The following is a 16,366-nucleotide window of genomic DNA, read 5'->3' on the forward strand; positions in this document are numbered from 1 at the left end:
TCTCCTCTGCTGCAATCCTACAAGAGAAGCCAATCTTCCCAGGGAGAGGCTGCAAATCAGGCAATCTGGCCCAAACCCCAGCACAGATCAGCAGCTGGACCTGCAGCCACAGCAGCCAGGAAAGGGCTCCCTTTCTCAGGAGCCAATTCAGTGTGAAAGCAGCCAGAAAGGGTGAGGGGAACAGAGCAGGGTGCCCAGGGCAGGACAGGAGCCCTGTCAGCCCCTGGGTGCTCAGAGCAGCCACCCTGTGCAGCTCAGAGCCAGCTGCAGACAGAACTGACAGTTCCCAGCCCTGCCCATGCATTTTTAAAAGCAGTTTCCAAGACAAAACATCTGCTCCCAGGTGGAGCACGAAACAGCTCCTACACTGAGCTGTGTTATTAGGTTTTTTTTCTCCATTTAAGTCCTTTTTCTTGGCCTTTCTCTTCCATGAGCCCCTAACTCCCAGTGAGGAGCCCCTCTGGCTGCTCCAGAGGGTGGAAGAGCAAAGGGTAACAGAAAAGCTTGAGGAGAGCCAAGACAATCCAATATTCCTCTTCCAAAAATCCCTCCAGGGGCAGCAGCTGCACAGAGCTGTGGTTCACAGCAGAGGGTGAAGCTTCTTTGGATGGATCCTGTTTAATTTCAGAGTCAGAAAGGAAACACCTGTGGCTCCAGTGCCTGCCATCCTCGGGCAAAATCCTCTTGCTGGAAGCAAACTGGGAATAGATTTTTAAGCTATTTACTCCTACCCTGAAGGTACTGAACAGACAGCAGCATTAATTCAGGGGTTTGTTGCTGCTCCAGGGTCCAGGGCCTTGGAGAAGGTCTTATCCCTTCCACTGAAATAAGGAAGAGCAGATATCAGTGAGGTGCTTCAGCAGATGCTTGTCCTCCCTTTTCCAGGCTTCAGTGGGACAGGGATCCCTCAGGCACTGCCAGGATCAGGCCATGGCATGGGTTTGGGTTTGGCTGCCCACTCTGAAGGCTCCCAGTCCCATGCCTCAGATTCAGCTCTAAAAAGAGCCTGTCTCTGCCCTCTCCTCAGGGAACAGAGGTCATGGCTATTGTCCTCAACCAGCCCTGTTAATTTTATCTCAGGAGAAGCGAGTTAAGTGACTTAAGTACAGAGCTGTGCTGCAAATTGCTCATTTAATATTGCCCTTGAAACTGCACTGTAATGATAATTTTTCACTTCCTTCCCTAGGCAGTTGCATAACATTGCTGGGCATTGTTTAGAGAGCTCCAAAGCTGAGGCAGCCGTGTCCCTTTCACCCTCTCCTCACCAAGCACTGGCAGGGATGTTGATTTTCTGGTTGTGGGGAGTTTTGGCTTTTTTTTTTCCCATTCTATTAGCTTATTACATTAAACAACAGATGGACATGACTCTGAATGCAAATAGCCTTCCAACAAAATAATTCCTACTTTCTTCAGCTTTCAGTGGAAAAAAAAAATCCCATTTATACCAGTTAAATCTAAGCCAATTAGAAAGGCAGATCTGTCAAATAACATTTAATTAAAAGTGTCTTTAGGGAGGGAGCAGCTTGGTCAATGAAAAGCTTTCCCACTGACAATATAAATAGCCCAGGCCCAGAATTCAACAGCCCCAATTTGTGGTTGGGACACTCAGCCTGTGTGCCCAGACCAGCAGGAATTTGGGTTTCATGGCTTTGGTTGGCAAAGGATTTTATAAGAGGGAGTGGAATTCTGGAAGCTGGGCTGGCTGATCAAAGGGGCACAGAGAGCAGGACTGGGATGGGAGGGACAGCACCAGACACACCTGAGAGCAATTTGGAGATAAAATTGCTCTTCAAGCAGAACAGCATCAAGAGTTGGGTAAAATCCTTCTCTCCACTTTCAGAAACTTGCTGCTGGTGGCTTCTTGCAGTGTAAGACCTGAGAGAGTTCAAACCTGTTCTCCAGGCAAGTCTGGACACCACTGCGAGTGCAAAATCATGAGACAGCAAGAAATCCACATACCACAACAAAAATACAGCTTGTGTTCTCCAGTACCAAAGCCTGATCTGCTGGAGAGGAGGCAAGAGAGCACGGAGGGGAAAACAGGAGCTTGAGAGCTGGGGAGATGGGGCTTGAGACAGAGCATCTGCTCTGTGGGGAGCTCAGAACAGAGAGCAGGGACAAAGCTGTGTCCTGGGGATGTGCTAAAGCAGCACAGATGAAGGGAGCCACATGCAGAAGTGCCTGGATCCAGGACACAGGCCAGGCTCAGGGCAGGTGGCAGCAGGGTGGTCCTGCAGGGACCCCTGTCCCACGCCCTGCCTCGCTGCAGCTCCAAGCACAGAGAAGCAGAGGTGGGGATGTCACCCCTCAGGGTACACCTGAGCCCTCCTGCTTTGACAGGAACACAGACACACTCCACAGGTCTGAACCCAGGCAGGATCTTCCATCCTGATGAACCTCCTTTAACAAACTAAGCCACTCCATCACTGCCAGCCCCTAAAAACTTCCCCTCCTCTCTGCCTCCCACAGATGCTCCCTCCAAGCCTGAGGCCTGGATCAATGAGAAGTTGATTTCCCAGACTTTTACCAGCATTTCCAATTTTAAGCCTTTCTGCTCCTGGCTATGACTTTGCTCATCCTCAAGGCACCACCAAGGCAATCACCCTGTGGTTTATGTAATATATCAGGAAAAAATCAAAAAAATCCTGGGACAGCTGGAGGAGGAGAATGCCAAGGGAGCTGTGCAGCCTGTTCCTGTCCCCAGTCACCAGAGTGGGCATGGTCCAGCTGCATTTGGCTCAAGACAGGAAAAGCCAAAAAGGATTTTAAAAATCACTCTTCTATAACAAATCAATTTCTCAGCTTTCATAACACGTTTTCATCCTTTGGTGTAACAGGCACTGCTTCCCCTAACTTTGAAAATAAGGGGCAGCAGATCCCTAATTGGCCACATCCTCCAGGAAAACAGCAATTAATCACACACAGGATTTTCCTGTGGCATAAGCAGCTCATGCTGGGGTATCAGCCAGAGCTCTGACAGGACCTGGAGCCAGAATAGGACCCACCACTCAGGGAGTGAACAGAACCAGTCACCACGATCCAAACACCAATCTCCTGCTTACAGGAACTCTTGCCAGTGTCCCTCCTCTCCTGCTGGCCATGAGCTCCTGCAGACACCTTCCCAGGAGAGAAGCAGCCAGTGCCCAATGCAACAGGCAGCAAAGGGCACCTCAGCAGCTGGGCATGGAGCTCTGGGTAGCACAGCTCCCTCCTGCCCCACAGCCAATATTCCAGGTGGGATGGGTCACAGCTGCTTCCAGACCCAGCTCTGGTGGGATTATTAATATTTATCTCGCAGAAAACTGGTTTTGAGGGGTGTCCTCAGGCCACAGCCAAGTCACAAACTGATTTGACTTCAGCTGACTCAGAGGCAAACTTGGAGTAACCACAAACACGTGGGCAAGGCACAACGTTCTCTTTCTGGTCTGCCTGGCACAAACATCCTGTACAGGACAGAGGATTTGGGGTTCAGGCATCCTGAGGGACTGCTGTCACCCAGGAGAGGCACAACAAGCAGCAGGTGAAGTGCGAGGCAGCGCAGGAGAGGGCAGAGCATCAGCTCAGCTCCATTTACATGTGCACACAGTCCAGTCAACACCCTGAGGACAAGAAGTGTTTGTATGGCAGCAGCACCTGCAGGGCAGAGGCAAAGCAGGATCACCCTGTGCCAGGCACAAAGCACAGCCCTGTCCCACGGGAAACCAGGGGCAGAGCTGCTCTCCCCACATCCCACCAGGTGAAACACAGAAGATCCAAAAAGGACACCCAAAATCCTGGGGAAACCTGCAAAGCACCAAGCCCAGGTCTGCCCAGCAGGATCCCTCTCCCTGTGAGGTGGACACTCAATGCCCTGCCTGGCTCCACTTTGGGATGCACACATGACTGAAAGTACAAGTGAGAAGTTCAGAACATCCCAAGACAGATGTCAACAAAGCCAACACTGCCTGCTAAGCTATCATGGAATTTTTGCCCAGGCCAGCTATTAAACAGCACAGCTATTTTAGAAATGTTTGTCCTGTTTTGCACGTCCTTCTGCCTGGTGGAGATTGCCAACAGAAGAAAAATCAGAATCTTTCAGAAACCTCTGAACCAGCATTCAGAAATGTAATAAGCAATTTCAAGTTTAATCTACAGAGTAAACAGAGACCAAATGGCCATTCCCAGCTTTCTGGTAGTGCAGCTGAGCCCTTTCCCAATCCCACAGAGGAAGCTGATTGCACTTTGCCAAACCCAGCACTGCTGCTGGTGCTAATTTTCACCTCAGGCAGATAGAATTAAATACCACCTCTTGGAAAGAAAATAGCTGTTAGCCTTATATAAAGTCCAGATTCAAAAGTTGTGCGAGTTTACTTTACAAGAACTGGGGAAAATACCAAGTATTTCATGGTATTGTTATCCCCTGGTGACACACAAAACAAAGAACAAATCCACCCCAGACGTGGATTTTCCCCCCAGTTTGCTTTGCAAACCCCAGTTTACTCTGCCTCAACCACCAGGCTGAGCTGTGCCCTCTCTCAGTGCCTTCCATGTCAGAAGGCAGCAGTTTCTGCAGCCCAGTTTTCCCATCAGAGCAGGAGGCAGGAGCCTCCTCTCCTCAGAGCACTCTCTAATTGCCCGATGCACATTCAGGTCAGGTCCTCACCCTGTGACACTAATGAGTGAGATGGGACTGTTTGTGACACAATCAAGGAAAGTTTGTAAACATCACAAAAGCCAGGAGTGCTTTGGAAAACAGAGCCTGCAGGAGAGCAGAGAGCAGGGGAAGGGAAAGGTGTGCTTTTATCTGAGTTCTCAGGGCAGATTAATGCATTTCTGCACTGACTGCAGCATTATCTAATGTTCTTTCTGTGTGGGATCGATAACATCTCCATGATGTCAGTGCAGGACAGGGAGGGTTTCCCCAGGACATGTCCATGTCTCCCTCCCAAACCCAGAAATCTCCAGTCTGCCCTTTTAAAACAAGGGCCCAAATCCAGGGCAGCTCTCTGGGCAATGGTGGACTTGTCCCTGTCCACAGTCCAGGGGAACCACTGGATGGATTTGGTGCTTCCAACACCTTCAAAATCAGGCAGCCAGCACAAAAGGGCAGGCTAGAGCACCTGCAGCAGAGGAGAAGAGCACACACCTGCTGCCAGCAGGTATTGCACAGCTCCTACAAGCCCCATTCTGCCCAACAAGTCCTCAGAGGTTACACACAGCTGAATTAACACCAGCCCAAAACCCCTGGGAAGGTAAAGCAGCAACTCAGGCTCACACAGAACTTGGCCAGCCCAAATTTGAGGGGCACAGTCACAGAACTGGGCAATTCCAACAAGGCCCAGCAGTGACCCACAGATACACCAGCCCTGCAGAGTCACAGCTTCCAAAGCCCTGGACTTCCAACAAGTCCTGCCCGAAACTTCACAGCTCTGTGGAGCAAACGGCATCAGAAAGGTGAGCAAATGCAGACACAGAGCTGCACAGGGGCAGAAACACCCTGGGCTGTGGTGTGTGACTGCTGTAGCAAAAGTTTTGACTCCAGTCTCTGTAAATAGAGATGTTTGGCCCAGTCAGCACATGGATTATTTGCTGCCAGCACAACAGAGCAGATGCCTTTGTTTAGGATGGGTTGAATTTAGGGAATTGCTAAAGGATGGAATAAAATGAATAAACACTTTCATTTTTGGCATGTTTCTCCCCAGCTTGCCCTGTTTCCTAGAAGGAAAATACCTTCCCCAGCTCTCCTGCCTGCACAGGTACCTTCTGCAGTTCTTGCACCTCAATGAATGCTCCCAGGCAAAAAAATAGAACACCACATATTAAGATTTTAGCAGCAGTTACTGGATTTTTAGTCCCAGTCACCTGAGGTTCCACCCATCACACCAGACAGAGCCACTGAATTCACCCTCGTTTCTGCACTGCAAGAAAAGTGAAATTCAGGAAGAAACTAAGTTACCATTTATTTTGCAGAACAGGGACAGACGCTCCAGCAGCACTTGCTTTCAAGGCCTAAAAGGCACAGCAGAGACTCGTAAAACCACATGCCCTGCCAGAGCCACCCAGATAAGCCACAGGAAAATGCTTCCCTTCCCACTTCTCTTCCCCAGCAGTTGGGAGCTGAGCTCATATGAGGCACACATTTGTGAAAAGCAATCCCCCACTATAATTTCCTTTGCAAAAGTGACCAAAATCTAGTCCCCAAAAAGTTTCCATTAAAAGCAAAGAGAAAGAAAGAAGAAGCCCAAGTCTGGTTAAAATCCAGCAGGTTTCTCCTCAGCTCTAGCTCCTCCAGAGTAGGCAGAGCAATGATATTAACTCTGCTGCCTCCTTTTCCCTGGAGTTGCTTACAACACAACATAACCAAGAAACACCTGCTGCCCACTCTAATGAACTAACACTCATTAAAGCAGACAACCCACTAGCTGCTGCGCTAATTACTGCGGAGCCTGCAAAGAGAACTGGTGAAAAGCTACTGTATCCCATACACTTGCAGCATTCTTGGGCTTTTTTGGCTCTATAGTCCAGCCACTGCATCACCTCCACTTCAGACTGCTGGAGGAGAAATAAAACACCATGGTGAGCAGCATGAACAACGCTGTAAGGCCTCAAAGTCACACATTTAGTCTTTTTTGGCTTTAGTGTTTTCCAGTTTTGATCTAAACGAAGAGAATGAGCCTTGCCACGAACGCCCAACAGCCTGGAGCTATTTCTTTTCCCCTCCATCCCCGTGTAAATTTCTGTAGCGCCCAGTTTTAAAGCTGAGCCTCGAAGTGTCCGCAGTGCGATCAGGAGCCTCCCATGCGAATACCCAACACCGAGCAGCTCCGAGCATCACCCTCCCCAGCGAGGGACCCGAGGATCCCCCCGGAGCCCCCCGGCTGCCCCACGGAGGGAGCGCCGCGTCCTTCCCGGCTCCTCTCGGGCAGCATCCCCGCCCGTGCAACAGCTCCGGGAGCGGGAGCGCTGCCTCCGCCCGCTCCCGGGGCTGGGCACGGCTCCGGGCCGGGCTGTCCCCGGGCATCGGGCTGTCCCCGGGGCTGGGCACGGCTCCGGGCCGGGCTGTCCCCAAGGACCGAGCTGTCCCCAAGGACCGGGCTGTCCCCGGGGCTGGGCACGGCTCCGGACCGGGCTATCCCCGGGAATGGGGCTGTCCCCGGGGCTGGGCATGGCTGCGGAGCCAGGCTGTGCCCAAGGACCGGGCTGTGCCCAGGGCTCCCCGGGCTCGCAGCTCAGGGCCGGGCTGTCCCCAAGGACCGCGCTGTCCCCGCTCCGGGCTGTCCCGGCCCCGCTCACCTGCAGTGGAAGCGCCGTGCGGCGGAGCCGGGGCTGTCCCCGCCGGGCGGGCTCGCCATGGGCGCCGGCCCCGCGGCGGGGAGCGGGCAGCGGAGTATGGCAGCGCCGGGAAGTGATGCACCGAGCAAAGAAACTCGCGGGCAGGCCCCTCCTCCGGCTGATGTCACCCGGCCTGCCTCCCTCCCTCCCTGCCGCCCGCCCGGCTCGGCGGGTCCCGCCGCGGGATGGGGAGCGCAGCCCCGGGCACGACATCTCCGGGGCACGGCAATCCCCCTGGCACGGCATCCCCCGGGGCACGGCATCCCTCCGGGCACGGCAATCCCCCTGGCACGGCATCCCTCCCGGGCACGGCAATCCCCCCGGGCACGGCATCCCCCCGGGGCACGGCATCCCCCCGGGCACGGCAATCCCCTCGGGCGCACGACATCTCCGGGGCACGGCAATCCCCCTGGCACGGCATCCCCCGGGGCACGGCATCCCTCCGGGCACGGCAATCCCCCTGGCACGGCATCCCCCCAGGCACGGCAATCCCCCTAGCACGGCAATCCCCCTGGCACGGCAATCCCCCGGGAACGGCAGCCCCTGGGCTGGCAGAGCCCTCCTGTCCCCCCGGGACATCCCCCTGGGGACATTCCCCCCGGGCACCACACCTGCAGGTTGTCGCCGGAGCAGCATCGCTGATTCCTGCCCAGCCAGAGCTCTGGAAAGCCGTAATGGGTCTCGATTTTGGCTTGGTTACAGCCCTTTTGTCCTCGGAAGTGTCTGCACCTGGAGGCAGCCAGGATGAGCAGCTGGGACCAGGCAGGACCTGGCAGGGCTGTGCCACAGGCACAGAGCAAAGTCTGGCTGCTCTCTTTGGTAGTGAGGAATCCCCCAGGAAAAAGGATTTTCCCTCCAGCCATAGCACTTTCTTTCAGTTAACTATGTCCTGTTGGATCTTGGGGCCCTAAGTTTTTATTTCCACCCAAATGCCTAGAGAAGGATGCAGGTCATCTTCAAACACTGCATCCATCTCCTTGTGTTCTCCAAGGCTTGAGGTGCTTATGGAGAAGTTGGGGAGTTGGTCACTCAGCAGAAACCTGGCTGAAAGTTAGGGCCACTTACCCAGCAACAGCAAATTAAATGTCATTTTCCTCACAGACCCACCCCCAAATAAGCACAGCTATGAACTGTGGATTTCTCTGGGTTCCAGCAGCTTGCTCTGCACACACAGAACCCTGTAGTCACTGGGAATCCAGAGCCATCCCTGTTTACTGCCTCCTTCACTCTGGGGACCTGTTCAAAACCCCTCTCAGGAGTAAACCCAGATCCTGCTCAGGAAAGAACATCATCAATAACAGCCCACTAGCAAACCACAAAAGCCTCTTTCCCAAGAGCTAATTGATTGGACGTTTAAATTTGAAACAAAACCCTATAAACAAACCTGTGTCTGTGTCTCAGCTTAGGAATAGTCTCAATTCTGTAGATAAACCACAGCAGAGCAAGCTGAAAGCATCCTGCTGAGAGTTGTCTCCTCACCCATGGAGGTGTGTCCTGGGTGCCTCATTATCCCAAAAAAAGCAACCCCCTGCACCCCTGAGTAACCACCCACAGAAGCCCCCCTGGAAGGAACAGGCTGGGACACTGTGCCTCACACCAGCCAGTTTTTACCCAGGTTTGTGGTTTCACTGACAGCAGCAAACATCCTGATGCAAAGCAGCTTTTCACAAGCCATGGAAACATGGGACTGGCTCAGCCTAGGAGATTTTGGCACTTTGGAGGGGGTGCCTGTCCTTGCCTCTCCCTCTTCCAGACAAGGACGTGAGTGCAAAAGATGAAACCCAGCCTGTGCTGCTGCTGCTGCCCTTCCTCAGCCCCAGGCACTGAGGATGCCAAGCTGAGCTGGGCTGGCATTCAGCGAGTGTGGGAAGACAGAGGAATTGCCCTTTGGAGAAACAATGCTGGAAAGGAGAGCAGGGGAAAGGAGGGAGGAGGCCAGCTCCCATTTTGGGCTCCAGCCAGTTCTCTGGTGTTCCACAGAGCTCTGGGCAAGCGGGTCAGCCCCACGTTAATGACACGGGAATGGCTCGGGCACATTCCAGGGCCTGGGCTGTGCAGGAGGTCAGGCTGAGATGAGCGTAATGGTCCCCTCTGGCCTCCAAACTCATGAATTTGCAATGGATAATTTATCATCTGACAAACTCAGCTTCTCTTTCTTCTCGTACAAGTGGCAAATGGGTCACAATAGATTTGAATTCATTAGATGAAATAATTCAATTACTTTGCTGTGGATTGGGTTTGGTTAACCCTACACGTTCATGCCAAGAAGCTCCCTGCAAGCCCTTGGACCTCAGCCACAGCTCAGATCCATTGCTCAGCAGCAATGAAACAGGGAAATTGTAAGAGTACAGAGAGAAAGAAGCCCAGTACTTCAGAAATGCCACTAATTCCTCTGGTGAGCTGTGTGCACATGTGCTGGGAAGGACCCCGAGCAATTAGAGAGGCTCCAGATGAATGTGACAAGTGTGACCTACCAGAGAAAGGCATGAGAATTGATTTGTTCAGTGCAGATAAGATCAAGAAGTGGAGCTGGAATCTTTAGCCATTAAAAAGGCTGCTGCAGAATGGAAGAAAGGAGGAGTGGATCCTGAAGAACAGGGCAGGGCACAACACGGCTGGGCCAGAATCCAGCAAAGGCAATGCAGGGTTCATTTTCCTTTGACCTTACACAACACCTTTGTGTCCCTGCACAATGTCTCTGCACCTCCAACATCTTTTGTCTCTGCAATCTTAAAGCTCAAAATCTTGTTCCTCCCAGTTCCTGAGTGTCTCTACACCTTCACTTACCAACAGGCAGAATCCCAGCTCTAAGCAATAGGATTGCAGGATCCTTAAGACTTCTTGGGTAATTTTTAACATTTATTTTGTAAATTGATACCCAAAGCCATCACAACACAAGATGAAAGAGCTCCAAGTATTGCCATATTTCCTTCCACTTGGAAGAGACAGCCTTGAGAGCAGGAAGGCACAGAAAGCTCAAGGGAAGACAGAGAGACAGAAGTCAACAGTAAATTTTACCCATCAGTTAAGAACTGCCAGGACATAGGAACATCCCTCCACTGCCTCGATGTCTTCATCATCCAGACACACCAGAGCCAGACACTCCCTTCAAAACACAAAGATTTATCTTAATTAGCACGGCAGCTCTCCTGCAGCTCATGGAATGGATTGCTGGGGGCCTCTGCTGGGGTTTGTGTGCAAAAAGAGCTCTGCAATTCAGGCTCCCAAGCTGACAGACCCCAGCTGAAATCACTACAGAACTGGCACTGTAATTGTCTTCTCTTTCTGGCAACAGCGGTGATTAATCACCAGACTTTGCACTGTCTTTTTTCCCAAGCTGGCAGATTCCAAAAGCACCTTGCTATTGTCCTGCATTCCATTTTCTAAATCCCTCTAAACAGAGCCTGCAAGGAAGTTCTGGGTTTAAACCAGCCTAAAAAAGAGCCACACAGCAAAACTGAAGAAACTTTGTCTTGGCTGATACCAGTTTCACAGCTGTGAATTTACATGGAAATAAACTTATCTTGGAGGAAGTTTGCATCTTTTAAAAAACAAAATACCCCAGTGGATGTAGCTTCCTTTGTGTGCAGGAGATGAGAGCTCAGAGTGGGGATTTTCCAGCTGGATCCAGCTCTTCCCCAGAGCTGGAGGGGAGGGGATGATGTGCAGCCTTGGCCAGGGCTGCTTTCCTGTGGAACATCACTGTTGGTGCTGCCTCATGCCAGTTTGTAAAGTGGAGATAACAAAACAACTTCTACTCATCCCTCCTGGGGAAAGAGCAATGGCTGGAGATCTCTAATGTGTCACTGAGCTGTGAGCACACGAGCTTGAATCAGCCTGACAGCAGTGTGAAGATGGGTAAGAGAGGAGCTGGCTTTGTGAAAGAAAAAAGGAATAATAAAAATGCCCCTGGAGGGTCTGAGGGCTGGTGTGCAAATCGGGGCCACACACGGCCTGTCTGAACCAGGAACATTTGCCTTGGCTTTGGGGTTTTCATAAAGCATAATTACATGAGTTACAACAACATCCTCCTCAGAACAGCCCAGAGCCACGCAGGACAGTGGGGAGGGAGCAGGGATGGGTTTCAGCAGGAGTGCTTAGCTATTCCTTTAGTTAAAACAACAAATTAAGAACAAGGTTCAATGTCTGTGCTTGGGGAACAGAAACCTCCATGCTGCTGAAAGATTGAACAGGTCTAAATAAAACTGCTGTGCCACACAGCTGTTTTTCAGGAGCTGGAAAGAAATTACAGTTTTCAAGGGCTTTTACAATCCTTCCTTCCACTGAGTCTGATCCTAAGGCAACAAAACTCCTCTGATCAGAGGGAAGGACTCAGTGAGGAACCATTATTTTATCTCCAAAGTAGAAGCACAAAAGGTTATTACAATCTGCAGATAACCTGTAATAGAGACTCACAGCCAGGAATATTATTCATACCTGAAATAAAGAGGATCATCTGAGAGTGAAGAGTTGTTTTGCTGACTGTGATTGTCTCTTTTAAAAACCTCTTGGAGCACAGACATTCAGGAAAAGCTCTGAGTAACGAGCTGCTCTGAATAATTCAGCTGTGTGCAGGCACTCCTGAACCAGCCCCAACTGCTGAGCACAGAGGGGCTCAGGAGAGCTCAGCTGCCCAGTTTGGGGGTGGGTGAGCTGGATCCAAGCCCTTCCCAGAGCCTGGGCAGGGACACAGCCAGTGGGCTCTCACCCTTCCTTCCCCAGCCTCCTGCCCACCCATCTCTGCTGGTGCAGCATTGAAAACACACATCAAGACCTCAGTGATTCTCACAAGTTCCATCCCCTCGAGTTTGGGTGCACCTGAGGATCTGGCCTTTGCTTTGTGCATATTTTCACATCCTGTGTCTCTGATGTCCCTGAATTTCCTTTCCATTAATGCCCCTCTGGGCCTCAGAGGAGACAAACAAAGCGACAGAGCTCATCCGCTTCCTTCAGCCTTCAAGCTCGACTGCAAATGCTTCATTAAATAAATAGCAAGAGATCCTTAAAATGCCCTTGCTCGCAGCCTCGTAGAGAGTTTGATGAGACAGAACCCTGTGGGCTGGCACTGGCCTGCTGGGGAGATGGGGATGTGTTAGGCAGGGCCAGAAGGGACTGTCCTGATGCCTTGGTGCTAATGTCATGTATCCCTTGGATCCACCACCCAGCAGCTCCTCCTCCACTGGGATCCTGCTCTTTGCCTCGGAGCAGAATGACTCTGCAGAGTGCCTGGGAAGGCCTTTGAACTCAGCAAGGTTCAAGCACAGGAGCTGATGTTGTGGCAGAGTTTTGCTTCATGCCAAACTTCTCTGTGCCCCTGGTGCAGCTTCCTAAGGGGCACTGGGGCAGCTCGCCCTGGCACCCAGTGTGCAGCAAGCTGGACATGCTCGAGCAACATTTCTGCTTCTTTCTCATCCCTGGGTGAATTCCCACCCCTTCCCACTGCCTAGGAGCAGCTCTCCTGTTCCTGCAGCAGAATTCACAGCCTGGTGGTGCCTGTTCCATGAGAGCTTCAACCCAGTGGGGTGGTGGGAGGCTCTCCTGGGGCTCAGCAGAAACCTGCTGGATTTTCCTGGCCTTGGAAGCCTTCATGGCAGTACCAGGCAGCTCTTCTTGGAGGCACCTTATCAAAGCTCTATTGCTCAGACAAATATCCCAGAGCTCAGTCATGATCAGTTTCTATTTACAATGTTGGCAGTGGATTTGTTTAACCAACTTCAATTTCCAAGAGTCAACAGACAAAACCCCAATTTCTTCTGCTGGAAGTCTGGGAAAACCTCCTCTTGGCATTGACTGAAATGAAGAGTAATATTTTGTTAAGAATTGAAAGCCCAGAGGGGGAAATAAACATTTTCACCTTTGAAGGGGGCTTCATTTCATTTTAAGTTGTAACTGTTGGTACTGACATTAATTACAAGCGTGTTTGGATTTGTTTTTAAGCAGACTGTCAATATTTGCAGTGTAATTGCATTATTTAGTCAAGCTCCTGCAAGTGCTTTCCAAACACTCAGGGTGGAACTCGTTTCTGAGTAGCTCCCAACAATTCTATGAAGCAGAAGCAGGCGGAGCAGAAGTTGCTGCTGAAGTGACTCTGTCACCAACCACAAGGTCACCGAGGCTCCTGCAGCTGAGCCCCTCCAGCCCCCAAACCAGCCCCTGGTGGCAGGAAGCACATTCTGGTTATCACCAAAACTGCATCAAACCACAGGCTCGGGTCTGAACCCATCAAGTTTCTAATCAGCAATGAAAGACAGTGCAAAAATAGCACCATTTACAGCTCAGCTCTGCTCAGTTCATCCACATTTCTCTACATTTCTTGTATTTGATGGTAAGGCTGTTCTTAGCATTCTAGTTGAATATAAGGATAATATTTTAGCAACATCAGGCAGCATAAAAGTAATAATTCTCATTTATATTTATCAGCTATAAAAGTAATAATTCTCATTTTAGGACTGGTAACTGGCAGACACCATTAATGCTGATTTTTGAGCAAATAATAGAATACAAGGAAAGTTTCAAAGGCCCAAAAAAATCCTTCCTTGTGAGGGTTGAGAGGCCCTGGCACAGGATACCCAGAGCAGCTGTGGCTGCCCCATTCCTGGAGGTGTCCAAGGCCAGACTGGAACAGAGCTTGGAGCAACCTGGGATAGTGGAAGGGTCCCTGGATGAGCTTTAAGGTCCCTTCCAACCCAAACCCATCTGTGATTCTGGGATTTTATTAAATATCTTAGAATAAAAGTAAGTGGGATTACCCAAGTACCTCATTAATCCAATACTGGTGCAATGCTAATATGGGAGGCAGTCAAAAGGGCTGAGGAATGTCAATCCCTTGCTCCAGAAAACTGTTCATCAAAGAAGCAGTCTTTCATATAATTTCAGCTAATAAAGATAATTCTGCTGACATAATATATTTAGACTTCTGCAAAGCAATTGACTTAATCTTGCATGACATTCTGTTAAAAATAGTATCAAAAAAGAGAAAAAAAATCAATGTAGCTTATTTTAAATGGATGGAAAAATTAGTAGCATGCATCAAAAAGTAATTATCTGATGAAGGAATTTCTAGTGTGTCCAAAAGGATTTACTCTTGCTGCCGTGTTATCCAAGACATTTATCAATCCAACCTTTTATCAAAGCACCATTGCAGCCAAGACTGTAATATCACTTACAGAAGTGATGCAAAATCTGCAGGTGAATTGGTTCTGTTTGCTTAAGTGACGTTTAAAGTCGGACTTAATTTTAGGTGAGAGTTAACTTTATCAACAAGAAATTTTCTGGGAATAGGAAGTGTTTTAGTCCAGGAGAAAGTGGCACACCCAGAACTTGTAGCGAGGCAAATTCAGCCTGGAAATAAGAGGTGATTTTTTAAATGTGGGTAATCAAACAGTGGCACAATTAACTTTTCAGGAGCAGAGTCAGCCTGCATTAGGGGGTGTCTGGAAGAACAGTGCCTAAAAGACAGTGCAGTTCATACATGAGTCCTGGGGCTGATGCAGCGTCCACCCAGTGTTTGTGTTAAGCCAGATCTTTAATTAGACAATCTGCCCTGTTAGCTGTGAAAACACTCTTCTCGTTTTACCCATCGATCAGGGTTATCCACCGATATCTGAGATGTTCCCTGGCAATCCCAGTGCCGTGTTTGTGAGTATCGATCCCGCGGTGATTAACAGCCCGCACGGCCCGGGGGGATGGAGATGGATGGCAGCGTTTGCTCCGAGTGCCCTCTGCCATCAGACATCGCTGTCCTTGGCTGTTCGCAGGGAAAGAACAGCCCTGGTTCTGAGGGAGAGCTTTGGGCTGGCAGAGCAGCGTTTGAACATCTCCATCCCCTCTCTTTTCCTTGGAAAAACAAAAGCAGCAGCCCTCGGAGCAGTGTCCATCCCTCTGGCTGCTGCTGTTGACTTTCACTCCAGAAGTGATGTTGTCACAGGAACCAAAAAGGGACGTGTGGGATCCCTCCCAGTCCAGGCTGTGACAGGACAGCCCATTTCCCTCGCCTCATCTTGGTCTCTAAAACTCAACGCCTTCCTAGCAGAAAAGCCCACATTTTCCTACCAAATTCTTGCATAGTGCTGGCACTCCTGCCCCCTAAATAACCATCATTTCCAGGTGCCCAGTGTCTCTACACCCAACAGAAACTCCTCGGGGTCAGCTTCCCTGCTTCCATAAACTGGGAGAGCTCTGGTTGCTGCCCCACTTTACAGCAGCAGGGAATCAAGCCTTCAACATAAGCAGGGCTTATTTTCCATTGGAGATGGGCAGGCACTGGTATCTGTTTTTCTTTGCACTTATCTCCATATAGATTCATTTTGTCAATATTAAGGCAATGTTTTTGTTGGTTTGCATGATTATCTGAAGAGACAGGGAGAAAAAAAAAATAAAATAAGGCTAGACAAACAAATTCCAGTCAGTCAGAAATGATCTTGGGTTAAATGACTGTGCTGCCTGGCATCCCAGGGGACAGCAGGAATGAAACTCCAGCAAATCTGAGGGCAACCTGACTCGACAGAGCGTAAGAAGGCAGGAGATGGCCTGGTGTGTTGGCTTAGCCTGCTGCTTCTCCACTGACACTGCTTTGGATGGGCATTTAGTGGTGAAACAAAGATAATCCAGGGAATCAGGTGAATTTATGAGCAGAGGGTCAGCGACCCTGGGGGCTGTTCTTAGCAGGTGGGGTTTCTAAAGCTCCTCTGCTCTCACAACCTCTGCTAGTCGTGCTGTGTCCCAGCTGGGACTGGGCAGAGCAGCTCTGATGCCAGGGCTGAGATTAATGGCCTGCAAATTGCTGAGTAGATAGAAAGAGCTGAAAGGTGGAAGGAGGGAATTTGAAGGCTGAAGGCCCAAGGAGAGCACTCCAGAGATGAATAAATGCAGCAGGGAAGTGGAACTCTGGCTGGCAGCATCTGCTGTGTGGGCAGGACTCAGGAGGACCCAATTCCCAGACTCTGATTGGACTGTTTGGATTTTGAACACATCATTCATGTTGAAGGAACAGGCTAAATCTTGCCATTCTTGGTAGCTGTCTGATGCCTTGTTGAAAGGTTGAAGCAGAACAAAG

General features: G+C 50.4%; 1 protein-coding gene across 2 annotated transcripts in view; it reads right to left on the reverse strand.

Moving 5' to 3' along the window:
* Nucleotides 1-7,385, reverse strand: part of GPSM1 (G protein signaling modulator 1) — a 63,904-nt gene extending 56,519 nt beyond the window's left edge. For both annotated transcript variants that reach the window (XM_039730732.1, XM_039730731.1), the window contains exon 1: nt 7,273-7,385. In XM_039730732.1, coding sequence (XP_039586666.1) covers nt 7,273-7,331 — 59 coding nt within the window. In that variant the 5' untranslated portion in view covers nt 7,332-7,385. The remainder of the gene's footprint in view (nt 1-7,272) is intronic.
* Nucleotides 7,386-16,366: the final 8,981 nt, after the last annotated feature.

The sequence above is a fragment of the Passer montanus genome, unplaced genomic scaffold (assembly GCF_014805655.1).
Source record: "Passer montanus isolate IOZ18808 unplaced genomic scaffold, ASM1480565v1 scaffold73, whole genome shotgun sequence".
Lineage (NCBI taxonomy): Eukaryota > Metazoa > Chordata > Aves > Passeriformes > Passeridae > Passer > Passer montanus.